Raw genomic sequence first — 24,256 nt, forward strand, 5'->3', positions numbered from 1 at the left:
TCGGGGTGGGGGATAGAAAAGGGAAATTTTCCTATGCGAAAAAGGGTAATTTGCATTGGGCGCTGTTCAGTTTGCTTCAGAAAATCTTAGGGTGCCCCCAAGAGTGATCTGATTGCAGCATGTTTGCTTTACTTACATTTAGTAAACACAGTAGAAAACATTGAAACCGCCAAGCTCACCTGATACTGTATTTGCAATTGGTGCCACACCCCATAGTCACCATTGACTGGACTTAATTGTCCAGGTGTCCTTTACCTTTTTTACCTATTTGTAATTGGCACCCATTCCTTCTAACTAATGTATTTATAACTGGAAATCTGTTCGTTTTGGAAGATTTTCTGCTTCGCTTCACTCAGTTTGGGACATCCCAAGTTCATGGTCCATCCTTGCCCTGAAACTTGTTTGGCTATATGCAAACTGCAAAATCTTAGCCTCAGTTTCTTGTCTCTTGCAAGGTGGTTGTGAGCATTATTCAGTATCTGTGGTTTTGTCCTCCAATGCGTGTTTGTCACATCAGTCAGTTCCCCACCCCCCTTGTGTACAGCATCAAAACACTGAACTTTTACAGTAGTCTGCAAAGAATATGTTAAAGTGTCCTAAAGCATGTCTGAATGGTGTTTGATTTTTTCAAATTGAAGTGCAGGACAGAACAGAACAGGCTGCATGTTAGTAGTTTACACTGTTTCTTTGGAACACTGTCATTCTGTCGGAATTGAACTGAGCCGGTTTGGTCCTGATTCATGTGGTCAAACTTCTGGATGCAAAGTAGTAAGTGGCACAACTGATGGTGTATTAAATAAGAAGGGAAATGGTTAGTACTCTGGTTGATCCAGTGCATATAAAATAATGTTAATGGTTTAAAGAACGTCATCTCCTTTTTTAAGTTTAATGCCTAGGTGTAGTAGAAGCATGGAAAATTTGTGAGTATTCCTAGGATGGAAATTTAGTATTTTGTCCACTACTTGGTAGATCTTGATTTGAAGATCACTACAGCCTCCCCAGGAGTAGAGTGAGGCATTGCCACTGATTTCTTGTGTATGTTCGTAAAAACACAACGTTTGAGTGGAGGGGACAGATAAAAGGAGATGCTTTGTTCCTAGGCTTCAGCATGAAAAATCTTGGTTCAGTACCTAAGTCTCAGGTGTCAATGTTGCCCACCCAGTTTTGCAAAACATGATTTGGCCATGACTCATGATTGAATAGATTTGGCAGTGGCAAACTTGGGTTTACCCTGGTATAATGTATGAAATGACCAGACAGAGGTGTGTGTGTGTGTGTGTGTGTGTGTGTGTGTGTGCGCGCGCGTGCGTGCGTCTGCTTTTACGTGGATATATTTATAAGGGATTGTAAAAGACATGATCAGTCATTCGTACATTAATGGTGCAGGAGTGGGGATCCTATATCTTCTCACCCAACCCGTTAGAGTTGGTGATTTGAGAGCCTGGGCTGTGTGTGTTTTTCAGCAAGCCACTCTTCTTGGTCTTTTCCCCATACGAAATGTGGGGATGTTGCTGGTCTGGCCTACCTTACAAGTCCATTAAAGGCGTTACAGTGGTGCCTCGCAAGACGAAATTAATCCGTTCCGTGAGGCTCTTCGTATAGCAGTTTTTTCGTCTTGCGAAGCAAGCCCATTGACAGCTTAGCGGATTAGCGCTATTAGCGGTTTAGCGGCTTTTAGCGGATCAGCTGATAAGCGGCTTATCAGCGGATCAGCTGATAAGCGGCTTATCAGCGGATCAGCTGATAAGCAGCTTAGGGCTTAGGAAAAGGGGGAAAAAGGGGAAAAAACCCCGCAGGAACTCGCAAGACATTTTCGTCTTGCAAAGCAAGCCCATAGGGAAATTCGTTTTGCGAAGCGCCTCCAAAACGGAAAACCCTTTCATCTAGCGGGTTTTCCGTCTTGCGAGGCGTTCGTCTTGCGGGGCACCACTGTACTGAGAATCTGCAGCTCTCTGAGTGCATTGATAATAATAAATAATAATGCTCTGTAATAATAAATAGATTGAATTAATTTGCTTGAGTGAGCACATTGCCAAGATATAAAAATCACAAGACAATTAAAATAAAATGCAAGGCCACTTTACCCGACCCCACCCCCGCCAGCTTTTCAAAAGCCCTTGCTTATCTTCATTTAAGTTCTAGCTTCTCTTTCCCTTCCCTCCCCACCCCACCCCACCCTCGCAGGGTTTGGCTTTGACCAGACGTAGGGATGTGCGTGGCAATAGCAAGCTAATGGAACTTTTTGTTCCGTCTAGACGTTTTAGGAGCAATGTTGACAATAAACGAGGCAAAGAAAATCCGGCAGATTAAGTAAGAAGGCAAGTCTGATAACCACATGCAGCAATAGGAGGTGTGGGAGAGAGACTGTAGTATTTCTCTGTGTTCCAGGCTGCTTTAATGGGCCTGCCTCTGTCTTCTGTTCCCTGTCATTGACGATTTTTATGAATATGAAACAAATGTTGGCTGGAAAACAACCTTTCTGGAATCTGTAGTACAATATGTGTTGAATGGATTATGGAGGCATCTTTAAAAAAATCCAGAAGGATTTCCTTTCTATACACGATTTATCTCTGAGTGGCTGGGATTCTTTGGTGTTTGGTTTTTTAAATAAAAAAAAGTGATGAAAGAACATAGACACTGAAAACCCTGCATTTAACTTGGCATTTAATTATTTATACTCATCCCAATAAGGCTTCCAGGGCACACAAATTGAAGAAAAGCAGGCCATCACTTCAAATGAATAGTTAGAAATTGTTCATGTTTTCTCTATAGCATTGAAGAGATGGAAGGTACATCTCAAGAATAATTTTATATAATGACAAAATAATAATGCTGCTACCTTTGCCTATAGCTTTCAGATGTTGAAGCGTTCCACATTCTTTATCTAGTTATTCAGGGGTAGACGCTGGCCATGTGCACACATGTTTTTCTAGAATCAAGTGGCATGAAGTACTTGGTTATATATAAAATTTCTATGCTGCCCTTCATCCGAAGATTACATGGCAGTTTACAGTTTGTAGTGTACACACAATGTAGATCTACTGCGTATATTTTGCCCCTGAAAAACACATCTTGAGAAACTAGTTTGATTCCAAAAATGAAAGCACGTTGCAGATTAATTCTGCATTGACCTGCAGTGTGTCCGGTTAAAAACAAATGTAGCAGTTCCAGCAATAGTTTGTGTGTGTGTCTCCATACCTTCCCAATGGCGTTGTGGGTTGGGTGTATATCAGTATTGCAGTCGCCACATCCTTCTTCATTTATCTGGAGGAAAAGTTGTGGATCACCAAATCAAGGGGAGGGTTTGCAAATGTATGTCAACTGGCCAAATCCACCCTTGTACATGGCAGTGTGTTCATGCAGAGTAGAGATTTGAACTGGGTACTTATCACCTACTGTGCTATGCTAGTTCTCACATCTAGAATGGAAATCTGTTTAATATTAAAGCATATTCTCTCCCCCCTCCCCACATAACCCACCAGCCATAGTAAACTTGGTTGGTGGTCAGGGATGATGGGAGTTGTAGTCCAACAACATTTGGATGCCATCATGTTGACTACCTCTTCCTCATGGCAGAAGTTGTTCTCTCCTACCTCATGAGTCCTCCTGTCATAATCAGCAATAGGCAAAATTACTTCCTTTCTCCTTTTGCTACCCTGCTATATACAAACAGATTAAAGAACATTCCTTGACCCAGTTACTGTTGTATTTTTGAAAATAGGCACAGTGCATGTCAGTTGATGGATTTATGCACTGGATTTGTATGTGAGTCTTGTGTGATAATGCACGGAAACAGCTATGATATATCCTACTAACACATTTTTTGAAAACGCTTTCCTAAAAAATAATGCAACCTTTAAATATAGTGCAAATGTATTTATGCATCTTCTTTCTTTCTTTCTTTCTTTCTTTCTTTCTTTCTTTCTCTCTCTCTCTCTCTCTCTCTCTCTCTCTCTCTCTCTCCCCCCCCCCCCCCCCGCTTTAGAAGTGTGACTGAATCTAAGATTCAAAGTTTTGTTTAAATGGATAGACATGATGCACATTTGTGGGAGAGTTGAGCTGTGTGTGAAAGCTTCCAATTCTCTGAATTTCATTGTCCTTGGATTGCAGTGGAAGTTCCCTGCAATGCATCCTGGTTGATGTGTTGAGACAGCATCACTGCCCCGAGATTTCCTACCCGCCTCCTTATAAGCAGGTCATTGCTGTTTGTGTTGGCAAAGCTGTAAAGCCTTGTGTAAGGCAGGAGGAGGAGGTGTTGGCAGCGTATCATGTGACTCTGCTCCAGACTCATAAACAACCATGTCATGTGGCCTGTCCAGGGCTTCAGCGTAAAAGAATATGAAGGGACCTGCGTCTTTTATCTCTTCCCTTTCAGCCATTAGGATGATGCTTATATGTACATATTACGAGACTGATTGATTAGTAGATTAACCAGGTCTCTTCTCCCAACTTCTTCCAATTAGTTATATGGCTGTTTCTTTCCCTGGTGTGTTTTGTTGCGAAGACTCACATGCTAGTGTTTTTTTTTGGTCTTTAAATGCAGGTTTTAAATCACCAGCCCCAGTTTGTGCCTCTCCCCCCCACCCCCCTTTTGGTAAGTTGTCTGTCTAGATTCTAGAATATTGGGGAAGAAGGCATTCTTCATATTTCAAGGGCTTCTGGTTTTCTTTTCAATAATGCAAGTCACAGTACCACTTGTAACACTACCTGTATGTTGTTATGTACAATAGGGGCAAACGTATTTGCATAAGCACAGTTAATGTGCAAATGAAGAAAATTCAGTTTGGCTTGAAACAGTTTGTTATAGTTGAGTTTCTAAACAAAAGCAGATGCCCCATCAGCGAGCTACAGCCTTCCACGAATATTGAGAGAGGGCAAAGAGGTATGGATGGATTTCACCAACCAAGTGTGCCTACAAATCCCATGTCCACCGGCCCCCAGTCAGCATGGCCCAATGCCAAAGATAATGGTTCAGCAAAATCTGAAAAGCCAAAGGTTCACAACTCCTGCATTAGACTGTTTTGGATCAGTGGGCTGCCATTTAGAACATTAAGTTTAAAGTTTCATTATTTTTGAACATTTACAGTTTAAAAAGCTTTTGGCAGGAGGGTTTTTTTTTTTTAAGTTCAACCCTCTTAACTCATCTATAAAAATGCTTTGCTTGAATTTGGTGGCTTGTGTCCAGCTAAATGTTTTTTGAAGTGGACCTATTAAAATTAACCAACCTACATCAAGTCACATTCATACTGTACATTTAAAGTGCTATACTCTAACTACATTTTAAACAGGACTATCTCCCCCCCCCCCCGATAATTATGGGAGTAGTGGTTTGTTAAAGGTGCTGAAAATTGTGGGGAGGCCCCTATTCCCTTCAGAGGCTACAATTTCCAGAGTGGTTTAACAGGCAAACCTCCTTCCCGGGAAATTCTAGGAATTGTAGCTTGGGAAGGGAACAGGAGTTACCTAGCAACTATCAGCAACCTTCTCAAACTACAGTTCCCATAATTCTGTGGGAGATGCCATGGTTGTTTAAAGTGGTATCATAGTGCTTTAAATGTATGGTGTGAATGTGGCCTTAGTCATCCATGAATTGCAGTAGGTCTCCTGTGGAGTATGATGCAACCCTATATCTCTGCCTACGTCCCCATCACTAATCATTACATTATACCCTGACATATGTTTTTTGTGGGTTTTTTTAAACCCAGCAAGGGAACAGTCCATGTTTTTACATCTAATGAATTACCTCTTTTGGAGCCTCCAGCATCGTCTCGCTTGCATAAGGGCTGCTGCTGCTGCTTGATTGCTACCCAGCCCTCACACATGGGTATCTGCAATACTCATCTCTACTTGGGAACAGTTGCCTTAATCCAGGGATGAAAGAGAGGGTGGGATAGCTGTTTTTCAGCTCTTTCTTTTATAATGGGAGCTGAATTTACAAGCAAAATAGGACTGGTATGACTCTATTGCTAATTATCCCCGTAATGACTTCAGCCTATGGCTCTTTTTGTTTTGTTTCAGGGGTTCCTAATTGTTTGCAAAACATGTTCTGAGGTTGGCATCGCTTGCCAGAACTTGCTCTGGAAGTTTTCCTTTCTTTTCAAAACTCGCAGATGAGTTCACTTGAACTTGGGGGTTTTTTGGGAGGGGGTTGTGGCTTGGTACAGAGCTGCATGTATGTGGGGCTGTCTGTGTTTTGAAGAAGGAAGCATTCTAGGATTTGGGTAAGGGGACCAAGTGTGGACTTGGACACCATGGCAGCTTAATTGCGAATGAGGTAAAACTGTTTCAGGAATGCACTGCTTGAGACTGTAGGTGGAGGAATTTCACATTATTATTTTTTTAAAAAAGAAAAACAACACTTTCTTGCGTGAGATGGAGGTACCGTTTATTGGTGACTAGAGCAGTTGTTTTGCATGCAGAACGTTCCAACGTCTTCATTTCATGAAGCACGTAATGGGAAAGGTCTGTCTCTCCTGCTCCCTCATTGCCTGAGACCCTGGAAAGCTGCTTCCAGTCAGTTTTGGCCTAGATCAAGAATAGGGAGGTGCCCTGGCCTGTCCCCCTCACTGGCCCTGCTCCCTGCCCTACAGGAGTGCTTTTGCATTACTGGAAAATGCCCTTGAATCCTGATTCTGTCTTATCCCAACTTGCAGTCCTCCAGATGTTGCTGATCTACAGCTCCCATCAATGCCAGCAAACATGGCCAATGGCCTGTTAATGGTATTGTCATTTAGCAACATCTGGATGGCCAATAGGTTGCCCATACTTGCCCTTTGCTTGCCTAGGAGGGACGCCTGTGTGTGGAAACCTCTGCCTTTTGTGTGGTTGGAATATAGTCCTCTGTAGAAGTCATATGCATTGTTCCACACTCTTCTACCTGTGGCCCTAGTCTGTGAGGCTGAAATGGGCCAGAAAGACAAATAATTAGCCCCATGCAGCATGGAAGGCTGAGTTAGAAGCTGGGGGTGTTTGGAGTTGTATTCCAAAACACATCGAGGTTATCAGATTGGGGGAAGGCTGAATTAGAAGCTCCTGGTGGCCAAATGCATCTTCTTGGTTGCATTTCTCACCTATTGTATTGAATATAGTTGGGCAATATGTTTTAGTACTTCTATCAGTATTATATGTTGATAAGCAGTAGCAGGGATTGAAAACTTTTGGCCCCGCCAGAAGTTGATGAACTACAACTCCCACCAGCCCTGGTCAGCATGGCCAATGATTATGAGAGTTGTAGTTCACATCAAAAAAATTAAAGCGCTATGGTACCACTTTAAACGGTAATGGCTTTCCCCCAAAGAATTCTGGGAGCTGTAGTTTAAGAGTACTATAACTCGGTGAAGGGGAGTAAGGATCTCCCAATAGTTCTCAACAGCCTTAACAAACTACAGTTCCAGAATTCTTTGGGGGGAATGCATAACTATTTAAAGCGACTTTATAGTACTTCAGATGTATAGTGAATGTGGCCCTGGAGGGCTAGAGATTCCCTCATGACTTACAGCTTGACACAGTACAGAAGATTTAAAAACGTCTCCTACCCCAAATTGTACACTTTCAGCCCAAACCATTTTAAATTAACAGAACTATAGAGAGAAACAAAAAGTAGAAAAGGAATTATCTTTCAGACATTTTGATGTGGGGCTGTATATGAGGCATGTAATTTACACATAAATGGTCTCTGGTACCAGGTCTGAGATGTACTGCCAAAACCCACTTTGTGTGTTTGAGTTTGGAGACGCTGCCTCAGTTAAGGCTTCTCTTTTGCAAAAAAAAAACAAAAACAGCCCCGGGTTTGTTTCTCCCTGGGACACAAACCTGCCTTGTTAGGAAATCAGCAAAGTTTGGGAGACCACAATACCTCGCATAGCTCTGCACACAGCAACAAAGTGTAAAAATGGGGCCCTCGGCACAAACAAGCAGTGGAGCGATAAATATAGAATACCGTCTCAATTCCACTTTCATTAGTCATGGCCGGACAGTTGAGAGTTTAATAAACTTATAAGGAATATTGAAACAGCTTTGCATTTAAAGCAACTCATCAAGTTTTTATAGTTGGTGGGGTTTTTAAATTCATAGGAGGATCTCCTTCCTTTTTTTAGAACATCGCCACGAGAAACGTGGATTAACGGAGATTATAAAATATTGATAAAATATATGTTCTGTACAAGAGTGTGCTTTCTTTGCTTTCTCTCACACACATATACACACTGTCTTTTTCCCTTCCCAATCTCTTCTGGTAAACACCAAATGATATGTCAACCTTGTAGCAATATTAAATGTTCCACCTGGTGGAAAAAAATTTCTGTTGCACATTTCAAGTTGTTAACCTCCGCGGTCCTTAGAGGCCTTCAGTCTCCTTAGCTCAGTCCCATAAGGAAAGGGCCCAGTATCTTTTCCTTAGTCGGGGAGAAGTCTGCTCATAGCTAGGGGTCTGCTTTTGAGAATCATTTGCCACGTGGCCTGCTGCTTAAATGTTTTGGGTGGGCGACAGCATAGCTGTAGGCTCTAGCCATGTGGCTGACTGAGAGTTAGCATGGCTTGGGTGTGGTGAACCTTTGGCCCTCTAGATCTTGCTGGACTACAACTCCCATCAGTCCCAGCAAGTATGGCCAATGGCAAGGGATGATGGGAATTGCTATTTCATTTAAAGCTCACTTCTCACAAGACATCCGGAAGCAATTTACAATACAAAGGCCTGTATAAAACAGCTGAAAATATAAAAAACAACTTTCAAATATTCAAGATACAGAAACATTTGGAATGTCACCTCCTACCCCATCCAAGGATCTGTTACTTGCCCCAACAAAAGTTGAATTTTTGTAACTTTTTTAAAAAACACACCCCAATAATACTGTATTTAGCAATATATGCAAGACTGTGACTTACTTGATCAGTATGAGATTTCTTAACTCTGTAAGGAATTTGTCAGTGCAAATATCTATAGTGACTTTATTATTCCCCCCCCCCAAAAAAAAATATTTGAAGTGTTGCTTTAGGTTAGGTTCTTAACTTGATTATTTTAAGCTTTATAAAATAAAGCCTTGTGGCATTCTGAAATACTTTGTCTCCAGGAACTTTGGGTTCCATTTAATGATAGTGTTATATTTTTGAATTACAGTAATGTTACTGATGCAATTCTCCTCCAGGCTTGTGAACTGCTTGCTGATGTCCAGTTCTAAGATGTTCAGTACTTCATTGTTCTTTTTTTCAGATTTCGTTTTAATATTAATATTTTTATTGTTCTTGTTAAATCCTCTGTAGGTTGGTATTTCAACCAGTCACCCCAGTCAACCAATTGAAAGCAAGGCAATTAATTGGCAAGTTTTGTAAAGCTTAATTTGATTAGGGTCTGTATGTATTAGTACAAGTCTCAAATGTAACTCCCCCAACCAGATGTTGTTAATTCTGGAAATGTAAGTGGTAGCAGGAGGGAGGAACTGCTATGTGGGAAGATCCTCAGAATATCTTGGAAGCCTCCGTTGGATAAGAGTGGCTCTGGTAGGATGTAAACAGGGAACATATGGTGGTTCCTGAAATGTATTTGGGTCAAATGTAATTCTTGGATGGTAGACAGCATGCCCTGAGTTTGCTGTTGGGACTCTCTCGGGTTCAGCAGAATCTTTCTATGCTCTTTGCAAGTGCAAGCAGTTGTGTGCAAACTCTGGAGTTTAAAGCAAGAGCAGATAATTGCTTGCAGTTCTTAGCACCCGTGACAGTGAGAATAAAAAGCTATAAATAAGGACCTAGCAGGCGATTACTCCTTCCCCACCCTGTTCTCCCCTGACCACCACCTTCTTCAAGAAATCTTCTAATTATGGTTTAATTATCAGGAAGCAAAAGGAAGCCATTCAGTGTTCTCATGTTTGGTGTTATGACACTTTCCTCCTGTGAGTTCCTCCTCACAGAAATGTCATGGCTTTTATCCCACCCACCCCCTCTCTTTCTTTATTAAGCTGCTCCGGTGAAGAGGAGGATTTACCCAGTGAGGCAGGAGGACGACGGGGAGTATGCAAAGTTAGGCCACATTCAGGGCATTCATTTAAAGCCCTATGGTACCACTTCAAACCGTCATGGCATCCCCAAAAGAATTGTGGGAAATGTAGTCTGTTAAGAGTACTGATATTTAGTAGGAGACGCCATTCCCCTCACAAAACTACATTTCCCACAATTCCCTGTGAAGAGGGGTGATTGTTAAACCACTCTGGGAAATGTAGTTCTCAGGGTTGTATAGATAGTAACTTTGTGTGTTTGATGTGTGGCTGTTGTTTAGAACTAGAGGAGGATCTTGGAAAACTCCTCAAGAAAGCAATGGCTATTGTTTTGCTCCACGTTGGGACATGCTGCTACTTGCAACTGAATGAATATGTATAATTTCACAAGCTCGATTTGCATTTCAGCTAGGTCCATGAATCATCAGAAATGGGTGTGGGCATGTGAGAGAGGGAAAGGAAGAGAGAGATTTCCCAGTTTTCTTCAGACCCCTTCACTCTACACCCCCACCCTGCATTCCTCTTTTTCTTAGCGAGCCAATGTAGGACAAGAGTCATTGGGCTTGGTCCAGACAGACACTGGTTCAAAATCGGGCTAAGCCACAAATCAATAGCCTTAGGGCAGAATTGTTTTATGGCGTGCAGTCTAACCCTGTGTGCATTACCCCCAAATGCCTGCCATTTTACCACTTGCTGTTCTGTCTTGCAGGGTGGTTATACACATTCCTAAGGTCGTGTACATCAAGCAATTAAGACGGGTCGCCAACCTTTTTGAGCTAATAGGAACATTTGGTATTTACTCCTCCATCCCTACATTGGGAATTTTGAGACGGTGCTGTGGATGCCAGTCAAAATGGTTGTCCTGAGGGGGTAGGGCATGGCATAGCACAAAATGGCTGCCCTGGAGACGTAGCATAATCGATCCCACATCTAAAAGAGCAGAAAAAGTAACAAGGCCACAAAGTGGTGTGGGAATTCCTGCCGCTCAGTCAGCTATCCCATGAATGGGTGGGATGGGGAGGCTCTTTCCATCTGTCTTTTGTTCAGAAGAGGGATCCATTTAACTGGCATCCAGTTAAATGTGGGCATATTTAAGGATTGTGTGTGTTCAGTGTAGGAGAGGCCCATTCAGTACAAACAGGAACTGTGTAGGAAGAGCAGATAGCCTCTCATATATTGTGGATTTTTGAAGGGATATTTAACAGACCTTCGACTGGGCACTGTAGGTGGTACTATTGGGCATCCTGGCACCCATAGGTGCCATGTTGATAACCTCTGACTTAAGACATTTAAAATGCACTGAATGAATACAATAATATGTTTGGAAGGGCAATTTCTGTAGGATGATGTCAAGCAGGTAGTTAGAAAACAGCCTCTTCCAAGATTTAATACGAGTTACTATTTCCAAATTCCACTTTTTGTGAGCGAAATCAGGCATGTTCATATACACAGCTCATATACAAATGCATAGTCATATACAAATGCTCGTCACCTTCTGAATTCCCTTCTTGAGACAAAAGTTTTGTTGAAGTATTCAATTGGATGGGGATTTGTTTTAATTTTGGGGTTTGTGGGAAGGATAGGGCTTGGCGAGAGTAAAGGGAAGACTTGACTATCATTTTACAAGAAAGGGAAGAATATTTCTTTTAAAAACTAAAAAGAAAAAAGAAAAAAACCACCACACTTGGCAACACTGTGTCTGCCCGCGTGCGACTGGCGCCCTGCCAATCTTGGCGGAGGCTGTGGCCTTCGCTTGCCAGGCGTCTTACGCTGCTGGCTACGTTTCTTCATTCCCTCCAACTGACTGTTTATTCACCTGATTGTTCCGTTTCAGCCTTGGTGAAGTCATGGCGACCTTTTGAGGCATTCCAGAAAACTTTGTGTATTTGCTCTGTTATGCTTCAACAAATAATTTACGGAGAGGTCTTCCCACGACACAGTCTTGTGTTCAAAAGGCAGTAGTATGGTCCCCCTAATACTGAAACTGCCCCTTTTTTTTCTTTTAAGTAATTTCCTTTTTTTAGGAATGTGAGAAATGGCTTCATTTGTATGTTTACCCTTCTCTCTCCTCAGAGTCTCAAGGCAGAGAGGACTCTCTTTATAAACAAAGCAAAACTATATACAACAATAAAATTTAATACACTAATTTAATCTCACATACATTTCAAAATAACTTTTTTTCCCTTTTGCATTTTCCATTCCTAGCTATCCTTTCTCCGAACTATTTTTTTTTATAACATGAGTAGCCCACTCCAACACCTGAAGTATTAAATTGTCTTTTTTACATAAGTTGTTAACTGACTCTTCTTGATAATTATCACCACTGGCAATTAATCAAGCTCAGTTCCCAGATTTTTCTGCTCTGTCGGTTTGCAGGTACTTTCCCATGCTTTGCCATATAATAGCCTTGTGATGTTCCAAAGTTGCAGAGTCTGGATCTTATTCCTATTAGGGGGACTTTCAAATCACCTGTTACTTGAGCCTTCTAACTAGAGACAAAATGACTTCACAATAAAATAAATATTTCAAGGCACACGTTAAAAAGCATATTTTCGAAGAGAGTGTTAAGACGAAGACTGGTGGTTTAAAGTTAACACAAATGGGCTTCAGTTCCGCCGAAGAGCTGTGTGCAGACGGTCCCATGTTCATTACCTGGGAGGGGCTGGGAATGTTCACTCTCTGAAATGCTGGGGAAAGTTGCAGGATATTACCCATGTCCTGCTTGTAGTCTTTCCACAAAGATCTGGTTCGCCATTGTGGAAAGCAGGATGCTGTGCTAGATGGGCTTTTGGTCTGATCTAGTAAGGACTCTCTCATGTACTTAAAATGATAAAAGGACAAAAATCGAGGCCAGGAAACCAGAGGGGCTCGGTATAAACGCAGCTTGTGTTAGAAACAGCCTGTTCTGGTTGTATTGTAGCTTTTTATGCTTTCTGAAACATGAGCGATGCAAGAGAACCTTGTGTAACTGTGCTGTTCAGCTCATTGATGCCAGATTAGTTTGGTGTAGATGGTGTGGATGACCCAGGCAGTGTTGTAGGTTTTTGTTTTTATTTGCAAATCACCCTAAATAAGTGTGCATCAAGGTACATAATATTTTAGGTACCACAAGCTGAGCTCTAAAGGCATGGTATGTATCCATGTGTCTGCGGCTTTGCTTGATATCCTTGTGTAAACGGGAAATCTTGTTACCATACTAAATCTTACGTTTTGGCACTCGTGGGGAGCAGCAATCCATCTGCTTGCAAGACGTGCTGTCTGGAGCTGCTAATGAAATCCCTTAATAGCCTTGGAGACTTCTAATATTTACGTACACTGAGCTGAGGCGCAGCCCACTGCAGGCTAGCAAATCTGGCATCCAAGCAGAGAGCCTTTATGATGTCAGGTTAACACCGGTTGACTTATTTAAACTACTCGTTCAAAGTAATACTTCGAATGGTCATTTACTATCTTTAGCTGAAGACAAAAATAAGAAAACTCGCAGCCGCCTGTGTCTAAGGCTGCTGTGATGTCATGCAGTGTTCGCTAACAACTCTGAACTGCTTGAGCGGGGAAATGTCAGCAAAGGAAGGTTGATAGGCTGTGTAACTTCTGTGAGGCAAGTGAAAGGGTAGGAACTGTAGCGCAGCATTCAGACTCCTGCTTTGCAAGCCGAAGGTTCCTAGGTTCTTTCCTTGACAAGTCTAGCCAAAAGGACATGGGGACACAGGGAGCTGCCTTACACCACATCATACTGTTGGTCCATCTACCTCAGCCCTGTCCATGTGGACTGGTAGAGGGTCTCTAGGGCTTCAGAGAGAGGACTGGGGCCTTCTGCATGCAAAGCAGATCCTCTGTCATTGAACTGTAAAACATTTGTGATTGTAACTTTGTTTTAAAACTCTTTTAAAGTATTCACTGTTGTACACATGTCTTGTAATACTTTTTTTTAAAAAAAAGTCTAGCCATTCTGTCTCTAGGAGTAGAAGAATGGACTATGAATCAATCAATAAATACGTCTGATAATGAAAAATTTAAACTGATAATTTGGGGGTTGTGCTTTGCCAGTGGTGGAGAACCCTTTGCCACCTAAGGGCTGCATTTCCTTCTGGGCAGCCTTCCACGGGCCATGTACCAGTGGTGGGCAGGGCCAAAGGTTATAGTCATAGATGTAATTTATTTTACCTTTGTACAGTAGACTAGCTTCTACACTCACACACTGCTCTCTAGCCCTCATCCAGATAAGCAAGAGGCATTATCAGAATTCAAGCCGGGCAAAAATTACTCTAGGTGTGAAACTTGTCCCATGGGGGGGTGGACTGGGGAAAGCTGGAGGGCAGTTAGAGAGCCCCAGAGGACTGCATTCAGCTCCTGGGCCTGAGATTCCCCACCCCTGTGCTGTGCCATTGTTTGGGTTGCGTTTATGCCTTATAATGTGCCCCTTATTTATGCTGCTTTGCTCTTTTTCCTCCTTACAGTGTGTCCCAGCTCATGTGGCAAACACGCTTGTACTGACCAAAATGAATGTTGCCACCCGGAGTGCTTGGGAAGCTGTACGGCCCCAAACAACAACTCGGCATGTGTGGCTTGTCGCAACTACTACCACGATGGGACCTGCGTCGCCACCTGCCCGCTCAACACGTACAAGTTTGAGGGCTGGCGCTGCATCACGAAGGAGGCCTGCTCCAAAGTGGCCTTGGAACACTTCGAATATGACAGCTTTGTGATTCATGACGATGCGTGTGTGTCCGACTGTCCTCCTGGATTTGTGCGCAATGATACTCAAAGGTAACACACACACACACACACACACACACACACACATTGCAAGTTGCTGTACTCTTTGGGAAACAGAGTTGGAGAAAGGCTATTCAGACATGGAGGATATTGCAGTAGAGCATCTGTCCCATTTTCTAATATTCCATTAACAATGCAGTACCTCTTTTATTATGGAAATGTGGCTTTTTGACCAATGTACCAACTATGGGACGCGGGTGGCGCTGTGGGTTAAACCACAGAGCCTAGGACTAGTAGTGCCATTTGCTAAGGGTGCTGAGAATTGTTAGGATCAGAAGGTCAGCGGTTCGAATCCCCACAATGGGGTGCGCTCCCGTTGCTCGGTCCCTGCTCCTGCCAACCTAGCAGTTCGAAAGCATGTCAAAGTGCAAGTAGATCAATAGGTACCTCTCCAGCGGGAAGGTAAACGGCGTTTCTGTGCGCTGCTCTGGTTCGCCAGAAGCGGTTTAGTCATGCTCACCACATGACCCGGAAGCTGTACACCGGCTCCCTTGGCCAGTAAAGCGAGATGAGCGCCGCAACCCCAGAGTCGGTCATGACTGGACCTAATGGTCAGGAGTCCCTTTACCTTTACCAACTATTTATGTGTGGACCAGGGGTGGCCCATCCCGTTTAGCTGCCTGAGGCAAAACAGAAATGTGCCACCCTCTGCTTGCGCACTGCACACCCACAGCCTTGATACCCCTCTCGAAGCCTCGCTTCCTGGGGTTGCGTGGCTACTGCTTCTGGGTTCTGACAAGATCACATGACAGTTTTTTGTCACAGACCTCTGGAGGTCTCTATGATTTTGTAGGATGCTCGCGAGATCTTGCTGGGAGCCACTGCAGCCACTTGGGCAGTGGAGGTGGGCCTGGAGACGCCACTTGAATTCTGCCACCTGAGATGGCTGTGTCAGCCCTCGTTGATAGGCAGGTGTGTGCACAGAAACCAGACTTTTTTATTGCAGGAACATAACAGGGTTGGAGTAAGATGAGGGTCTTTTGTTATTTCCCTGGGAAGAGGGCTTGACTGTTAAACCACCTTAAGGAACTTCAGCTCTCTGAGGAGGAGAAGGCGGGGGGGGGGGCGCCTAACAACTATCAGCACCCTTAAAAACACTACAGCCCCCAGGATTCTTTGGAGGAATCCATGACTGTTAAAAGTGGTATAGTAGTGCTTTAAGTGTGTTGTGCCCATGAGGCAAGTTGAACAATCCATGGACAGGTATTCTTCCACTGCAGATCAACTTATTGTGTGCAGACTACTTCCTCTGTGTTGCAGTCAATGAGTAATGAAAATCTGTGTGAACTTGCCCCTAAATTGTAGCATTGTAGCATGTGTTTCATTTTTAAACCTTTGGCCAAAGAGCTTGGGTGACAGATTCTGGAGGGATGACCATGTTAGTCTGTTGCAGCAAAAAGAGACAGACTAACTTAATGGGTCAGAAGTAGGCCCAGAATCTTACTTTGTTGGGTGCAAGACAAATAAAACTTTGGCATTCTCATGAGTGGATGGTTAGATAAATGAAGACCATGGCCTTCCTCTTGAACTTTTTTTTGGGAAAAAAAGTTCTGTGGAGTGTTTGCCTTTATTTGTTCAGCGATTTCATTTTCTGTTGACATCTGACTTCTCGTGTTTTTTATGTTAATTTATCCAAACAAACCTTCCTCTGGCCCCCCAAAGAGTTCCTAGTTTATATACAGGTGCAAAGTACTGATCTTTGCCCCTCATTAGAAACCCAGTGTTTACTGGGAAAAGTTTTTTCCTTGCTGCCTCTGACTACTTGAGTTTTCAGGCAATTAAAAACACTCATAAAAAGCATAAGCCTCTTTATCTGAGCCTCTGTGTGGTAATGGAGAAGATGGGAAGTGGTGAATTGAAAGCCAATTAAATTTGTAGTGTCCCCTCCTCTCTTCCCCACTTGCCTTCCCATGATTAGCACTGATAGCTGCAAGGGAAGGGGTGGTAATTATTGGTGTGTTTACTTTTAATGGTTTCTGGCATGCACCAACAGGGCCATGTACTAAGAGTGCTTGAAATAAGTGAGGATTAATCAATCATTGGGTTGTTTTTGTTTTTGATTATGTATTCTGTGTTTCTATGTTATAACCTGCAGGTATAGGGCGGTATACAAATTTAATAAATAAAAAAAATTGTATGCTGCTTTACCAAAGTTCAAACCATGCTCAAAGTGGCTTACAACATATAAAACATTACACAATTCCAAATGTAGCAATAGTAGTTAGAAACAATAAACAAAACATCAAGTACACAACCAAATTGGACAGTTTCCACATAAATCATAAGATCTGAAATAAAAGTTACAAAAAATTAACAGCAACAACACACCCACACCCCGCCACCCAGCAATGCTGCCTCCTAAACAATGCCCCAGCCCAAGATTCTGTTCAGCAGCCTCAGCTTTTGTAGCTGGAGTCAGTCAGGGCCCCACCCTTCCAGGCCAGGTGGGAAAAGGCCTGCAAGGCAGGGAGCAGTTCTTCCAGGACTTACAGGCAGTGACTGAAGTATAGTCACTGTGGGGATAGCTGACTTGAATAATTTCCATGTGGCTCAGCCATGTAGTCAGCTGACATAAAACAGAGAAGAGTCATGTCTCTGCCCCCAAGGAACTGGCAGTAGGAATGAGAGAGCAGCCTTGCTGGAGCAGAGCAGAGTTCCATCTGGTCCAGTGTTCTATTATCACAAGGAGATATCTCTGGGAGACCCAAGAGCTGGACATTATCATCTTCATCATTATTATCGTCATTTATTTATTAATTGCCTTCTAAACCATCGTCTCAAGGTGATTTATGTAAAAAAAGGAACCTAGCCACTGTGTTCTGCACCAGCTGCAGCCTCCTGACCAGCCCTAAGTGTAGCCTTGCATAGAGCATATTGCAGTAACCCAACTACAGTGGTGCCCCGCAAGACGAATGCCTCGCAAGACGAAAAACTCGCTAGACGAAAGAGTTTTCCGTCTTTTGAGGTGCTTCACAAGACGAATTTCCCTATGGGCTTGCTTTGCAAGACGAAACGTCTTGCGAGTTCTTGCGAGTTTTTTCCCTCCCCCCCCCTTTTTCTAAGCCGCTAATAGCCGCTAAGCAGCTAATAGCCGCTAAACCGCTAATAGTGCTAATCCGCTAATAGCCGTGCTTTGCAAGACGCAAAAACCGCAAGACGAAGAGACTCGCGGAACGGATTAATTTCGTCTTGCGAGGCACCATTGTACAGTGGTACCTCGCAAGACGAATGCCTCGTAAGACGAAAAACTCACAAAACGAAAGAGTTTTTCGTTTTTTGAGTTGCTTCGCAAGACGGATTTCCCTATGGGCTTGCTTTGCAAGACGAAAACGTCTTACAAGTTTGTTTCCTTTGTCTTGCAAGTTTGTTTCCTTTGTCTTAAAACCACTTAAAATTCACTTCGAGGAGCAACTCATAGCACGCGGTGTGGTAGCCTTTTTTGAGGTTTTTGAAGACTTTGGTGATTTTTGAAGCTTTTCCAAAGTCCGTGCTTCGCAAGACGAAAAAATCGCAAGACGAAAAAACTCGCGGAACGAATTAATTTCGTCTTGCGAGGCACCACTGTATGAGCTGCTCAGTGCAGAGTAAATTGTGGCCAAGCTATATCCCTATCCAGGAACAGCCATAGCAAAAGTGTACTGCCTTTCTCTCTCCATTACTGAAGGTAATATATCGTATTGTTCGCTCCATAAGACGTACCTAGTTTTTGGTAGAGGAAAACAAGAAGAAGAAAAAATCCTGAATCCCAGAAGCCAGAACAGCCAGTGGGATCGCTGCGCTGCGATCCGTTGGCTGTCCTGGCTTCTGGCTTAGCCGTGCGCAGTGTCTCCCCGGCAGGGGATGAAGGCTCCCCGGGCAGGGGAAAAGCCCCCCAAGAGTAGCATACACGCTCCACGCGGCTCTTTAAAGGGAGCGCTGAGCAGAGCCTCCCACCTGCACTCGCTCCATAAGACACACACACATTTCCCCTTACTTTTTAGGAGGGGAAAGGTGCGTCTTATAGAGCGAAAAATACGGTAGCCATCAGGACTAAAAGCCATGATAGCTATATTACCTTCATGACTAAAAACTGACGACTTACGAGAAGGTGACCCTCTATAAAGAGGAAAAAGATTGGAAGTTCTCAAATATATGGACTTCTTGCCATATATTTGAATGTCCCACCACTTCCTCCTCCCCTTCCTCTCTCCTCCCTCATTAAAAGTGCACACAGAACGTAATTGTTTTGATTTATTATGGTTTAACTTGTGTTGTTTGACTATTGTTTTGTTTTTCCTTCTTCTTGGGGAAGTTCAATTAAAAAAACCTATTGATTGAAAAATGGCAGGTTTTTGCTGATTATTTGTTGCCCTTCTCTCCTGACAGCATGTTCTGCAGCCCTTGCGAAGGACCCTGCCCCAAGGTGTGCTCCTTTGAAAAGACGATAACCATTGACTCTGTCACGTCGGCAGAGTTGTTACAAGGATGCACAGAAATCAAAGGGAGCCTCGTTATCAACATCCGCCGTGGAAGTAAGAAGCAGTTTCTGTTCACTTGCTTGCGTGTGTGTGTGTGTGTGTGTGTGTGTGTGTGTAATCACCATCACTCCTATTTTTCTAGAAAATGTAGGTGCAGGAACTCACCACGAGCTTCTCCCTTGCTCTCTTAGAATGGCAGTGGTGCCTACCTGAGAGGTGCCGGAACTGAGCTCCTGTGAGCTCTGGCTGAAAAAACACTACTATTGTTTGAGAAGCGTCTCCATTTTGGATACCTTACAAATAATGCAAGCTTCTTTAAAAAAAAAAAAAAAAGTTTTCCCTTTTTAGTGGTTTATTTTTATTTTGTCTTGTTTATTTATTAAAAGCAACAAGCTATGCAGAAGGATGGTAAAGTAGTCCTTTAAAAGAAATGGAATAATGCTTGCTTGGTAGAATGCAAGCCATTTGCAAGAGGTACTTGCTAAAGCAGGTATAGGGAGGGAGGGAGGAAAGGAAGCATCCTTTGCCTTCAAACAGTCGGCAGACCGCAGGCAAGTTGAGTCTCCTGCCCTCTCCATTGGCATGGACTTCCCCCTTTCATCTCTGTGTTACAACACCTCCTGCCTCACCAGCAGAGTTTCTCTAATAATTACAGGGACTTCCCGCCTTCCTCCACTGCGTCAGTAAGGAAAATGAGAAGATTCCACTTGCCTGGAGTGCCTTAGCCAAATGGCTAAGGCAATTTCCAAATGGAAATATTTAGCATTTCCATTTGGATTCTTATTGGGAGCCCGAAATCTGCAAGATTGCTTATGGGCAACTTTTCAGCTTGTAACAAAATTTCTAGCTCTTATGAGTGGTAGAATGGTTTGGTAATCTCGTGAATCGTATTGTATTTTAACTTTTAATGTATCGCTTATATATTCAAAGCTTACTTACTTTCATTTATTTTTAAAATTGTCTAGGCCAGTGCAGTAAATTTGATGATGATGAAAAACTACATTGTGCTTATCTTTCCTGGTCCACCTCTCAGTTTATTTGGCTTCCCACCATGAATATAAGTATTTGGAAGTTTGATTGTTGGAACAGAATAAAATGTGTATGGGAAGCTTACACACACACACACACACACACACACACACACACACACACACACACGTATGCCAATAGGCTAAATCCACATACTTCTTACAGTTGAATTTTGTATTAGTTTGATCTGGGTAGAATGGCCTTCACCAAACTACTCTATAGGTGCCTACAAATCCCATACATCCCAGCCACCATTAGAACTCAGTGGTTTCTGACAATGGAAATTTTAGTCCAAAATATCCAGAGGGCACCAGATTGGGGAAGGTTGGAATAGAATATACAGTGTGCAGAGGAGCTCTTTCGTTCCACAATTGTTCAGACAATTACTGCCTCTTCTTAGATAAGGGAATTGAACTCACAGTATGACCTTGAAGGAGGGGATACTGAGATAAGGGCCACATTCACAACCATATATTTAAAGCACCATGATACCACTTTATAAACAGCTTTAGCTTCCTCCAAAGGATTCTGGGAGCTGTAGTTTGTTAAGGGTTTTATAATAGTTTAGGCTTGCCATATTTCAAAAAGTAAAATTCCTGACACCCCCTCTCTTTTGAAAGAAAGAAAGGACACATTTTCCAACTTCATCTCTCTCTCTCTCTCTCTCTCTCTCTCTCTCTCTCTCTCTCTCTCTCTCTCCTTTCTTTTCCCCACAGGGGAAAGGGGGCAGTGGCACAGCCTCCTCCCCAAAAAACAAAAAAACCCACCCCCACCCCCAGCGTCTTCCACCAGGGAGGAAAGAAATGGAGATTCCCTTTTGAGCCCCCGCCCCCCCGCTTTGGGAGGGTGGGACTGAGCAAGTAGCTCCCGAGCAAGTAGCCACAGGTGCCCTGTTCCCTTTTAGCCGGGCTCCTTGCCTCCTGCTCTGCAGCCTGGAAAGAGGAACGATTGTCCCCCTTGAGGCAGCAGCTGCGGCAGCTTTGAGAAGGTAATGCAGTGGCTCTTGAGAGGGGAGGAAGGCATGGGCAGGATAACTGAATTGTCTTTATTTTCCTCTCTGGGCGGCTGGTGGGTGCTCAGGGAGCTCTTGCCCTCTTTCTACCGTCTTCCATGCTCCCCTCCCCCTCAGTTGGGGCTGTTGCACGTGGGGAGGCATGGGGCGCAAGCGCGGTTTGGGTCTCCCACGTAAGGGGAGATATTCTTTCCATTGCTCAGTGGGGGGGGGGACCCAGAAATAAACCCCAGGTTGCCATATGTACGGGAAATTCCGGACATCTCTTAAAATTCAATCCCCCCCCCCGGACATTTTAGGCATCAAATTTCATGGCATGTCTGGAATTTTCTGGACGTATGGCAAGCCTAGAACCGATTCCCATCCCAGAGCTGCAATTCCCAGAGTTCTCTGTGAAAATTGGATTGATTGCTAAACCACACTGGGAATTGCATAACTGGGAGGGGAATAAGAATCTCCTACCAACTCTCAGCACCCTTAACAAACTGTAGCTCCCAGAATTCTTTGGGTGGGGGAAGCCATGACTGTTTAAAAGCAGTATCATAGTACTTTGAATGTCAGGTTTAAATGTGGCCTATGTCTTCAAATCAAATATGGGAGCAAAGAGCTGCTGCTGTTTAGAAGCTTGTGGTGTTTCTCCCCCCCCTTGTTTCTTTTTTAGTTTTTTTTTTTTAAGTAAGGGTGCATTTTAATGTTGGCACCTCCTTTTGCAGAGACGTTGGGTGGCACGTCTGTGGATTAAGGTATTTGCCCACTGGCAAAGTTTTTCCTGCAGTGTACATGATGCCCTCTTTAAATACTGGCGCCGAAGCTTCCATTCCTGCCCTCCCTGGTGCCATGAGCTGGCCTCACCAAGTACATGTCTTAACAGAATACAAGTGCTTAGTTAACGATTCGTCGGGGTAGTGAATCATACTCTGGGAAGATTCCAGCCAGTGCTAAACTTTAAAAAGTGTTACTCTTCTTCTCTTTCTTGAAATGTGTGCTTTGTCTTTATTATAAACAAGCAAGGAAGAATCCAGAGAGGAACACTATAATTTTGTCTGTTGCATTGAGCCACATTTCTGCTAGATATTTAAAGGCACCACGATACCACTATAAAGTGGTGGATTCTCCCAAAGAATGATGGGAGCTGCAGTTTGTTAAAGCTGCTGAGAATTGTTAAAAGACTGCAGCTTCCCTCACAGAACTACACTCCCCAGAGTTCCCTGGGAAGAACGATTGGTTGTTAAACCACTCTGGGAACTGTAGTTCTGGGAGGGGAATAAAGAAAAAGGGACCCCTGACCATTAGGTCCAGTCGTGACCGACTCTGGGGTTGCGGCGCTCATCTCGCTTTATTGGCCGAGGGAGCTGGCATACAGCTTCCGGGTCATGTGGCCATCATGACTAAGCCGCTTCTGGCGAACCAGAGCAGCACACGGAAACGCTGTTTACCTTCCCACCGGAGCAGTACCTCTTTATCTACTTGCACTTTGACGTGCTTTTGAACTGCTGGGTTGGCAGGAGCAGGGACCGAGCAACGGGAGCTCACCCCGTTGCGGGGATTCGAACCGCTGACCTTCTGATCCTAACAATTCTCAGCACCCTTAGCAAATGGCACTTCCCATAATTCTTTGGGGGAGCCATGACTGATTTTAAATATATGGTGTGGATGTAGCCTGAGTTCAGCAAGGAACTGTTTTGTGGCTCGTGGAGACAGTTCAATGAGGGTGAATAGGGCATTGTCCCACTAAACTCATTGTGCCCTCAGTCAGCCCCCCACGTCCAACTCTACAATTCTATGATACTGTGACCTGCTTGTCTTCTTAATTGCCACTACCAGTTCAAGGGTTGACCTTAGTCTCAGGGTTGCCCTTGTAGAGCTCAGTAGGGAGGAGTGTGGGGAGAAAACAAGAATTGGTTGATTCTGACCATCATTGGCTCTGGCTCCACCTACTGCTTGGCTCCCTGCCTTCTGCCCTACCAGCCCCAATGGGATCCAGCCTCCACTGATTACAACTTTGTTTCCCTCTGATAGCATTTTCACACCTTTCAAAACAGAACTTTAATTCTGCCTCATGTTGACTGCTAAGTTAGCTCATCGTTTGTCTTAACTGGATCTGCAAGAACAAAATGTCCAAGATAAGAGAGGCAGTTAAAAGCTATAATTTTGGGGGGGGGAGGGGGGTGACATTCCTTTTGGCCTGAGTCATGATACAGCCCCAGAAATACCATAATTCTTTCCCTCTATTTATTTCCCTAAAGCAAAACTTGTGGGAAACCTAAACCTTGCGCTCAAGGAAGTGATAAGCAGCTTTCTTAAAAGTGCTGTAGAGAATCTGTACTCCATTCATTCTCCTGTTAGAAACATGGACCGACTATCCTCCTTATCCTAATGGTACAGGAATAGGGAGGGCTAGTCTGGATGTCAGCTTTGAGTCCAGACCTATGGTTTTATGCCTGTATGATGGAACTCTGTAGAAAGAGAGGCTACTAAAGCGGTCCAACCAGTCTCTTTGTTAAATTAATAGCTGTAAGATATCTCTTTGCATGACTAAAGAGTACAGGCAACTAGTTGCCACAGAAACTACTGTGCTGGAGATGTATCCAGAAGGCCGGCCTTGCCCTGCCTCTTGCCCTGGCTAGAGGTGATATCCCTGGTATGTGTAGGAGAACAATAAACCTGGGCTAGTCTGATGTGGGCCTGGATGTGGGCAGACACAGCATCCACATCTATGGCTTTCAGGCGCCTAGAAACCTAATGAGGAAACAAATGCTACAGTCATACCTCGGGTTGAAGTAGCTTCGGGTTGAGCATTTTCAGGTTGCGCTCTGCAGCAACCCGGAAGTAACGGAACGCGGGTTTCGCCGCATGCACAGACGCTCAAAATGACATCACGCGCGGAAGCGGCGAAGCGTTTGCTTCAGGATGCGAATGGGGCTCCGGAACGGATCCCATTCGCATCCAGAGGTACCACTGTATTGGCACATTAATGACCTGAATTGTCTTTTGTT

The 24,256-nt window shown here is 43.7% G+C and overlaps 1 protein-coding gene across 1 annotated transcript in view; it reads left to right on the top strand.

Annotated features, from left to right (window-relative positions):
* The window catches only part of IGF1R (insulin like growth factor 1 receptor), a 183,144-nt gene that overhangs the window by 111,153 nt on the left and 47,735 nt on the right, over nt 1–24,256 (top strand). The window contains exons 3-4 of the mRNA XM_081838728.1: nt 14,444–14,753; nt 19,128–19,273. Of these exons, the coding sequence (XP_081694854.1) occupies nt 14,444–14,753; nt 19,128–19,273 (456 nt within the window). The remainder of the gene's footprint in view (nt 1–14,443; nt 14,754–19,127; nt 19,274–24,256) is intronic.

Source organism: Podarcis erhardii (assembly GCF_964252035.2).
Source record: "Podarcis erhardii genome assembly, chromosome: 14".
Lineage (NCBI taxonomy): Eukaryota > Metazoa > Chordata > Lepidosauria > Squamata > Lacertidae > Podarcis > Podarcis erhardii.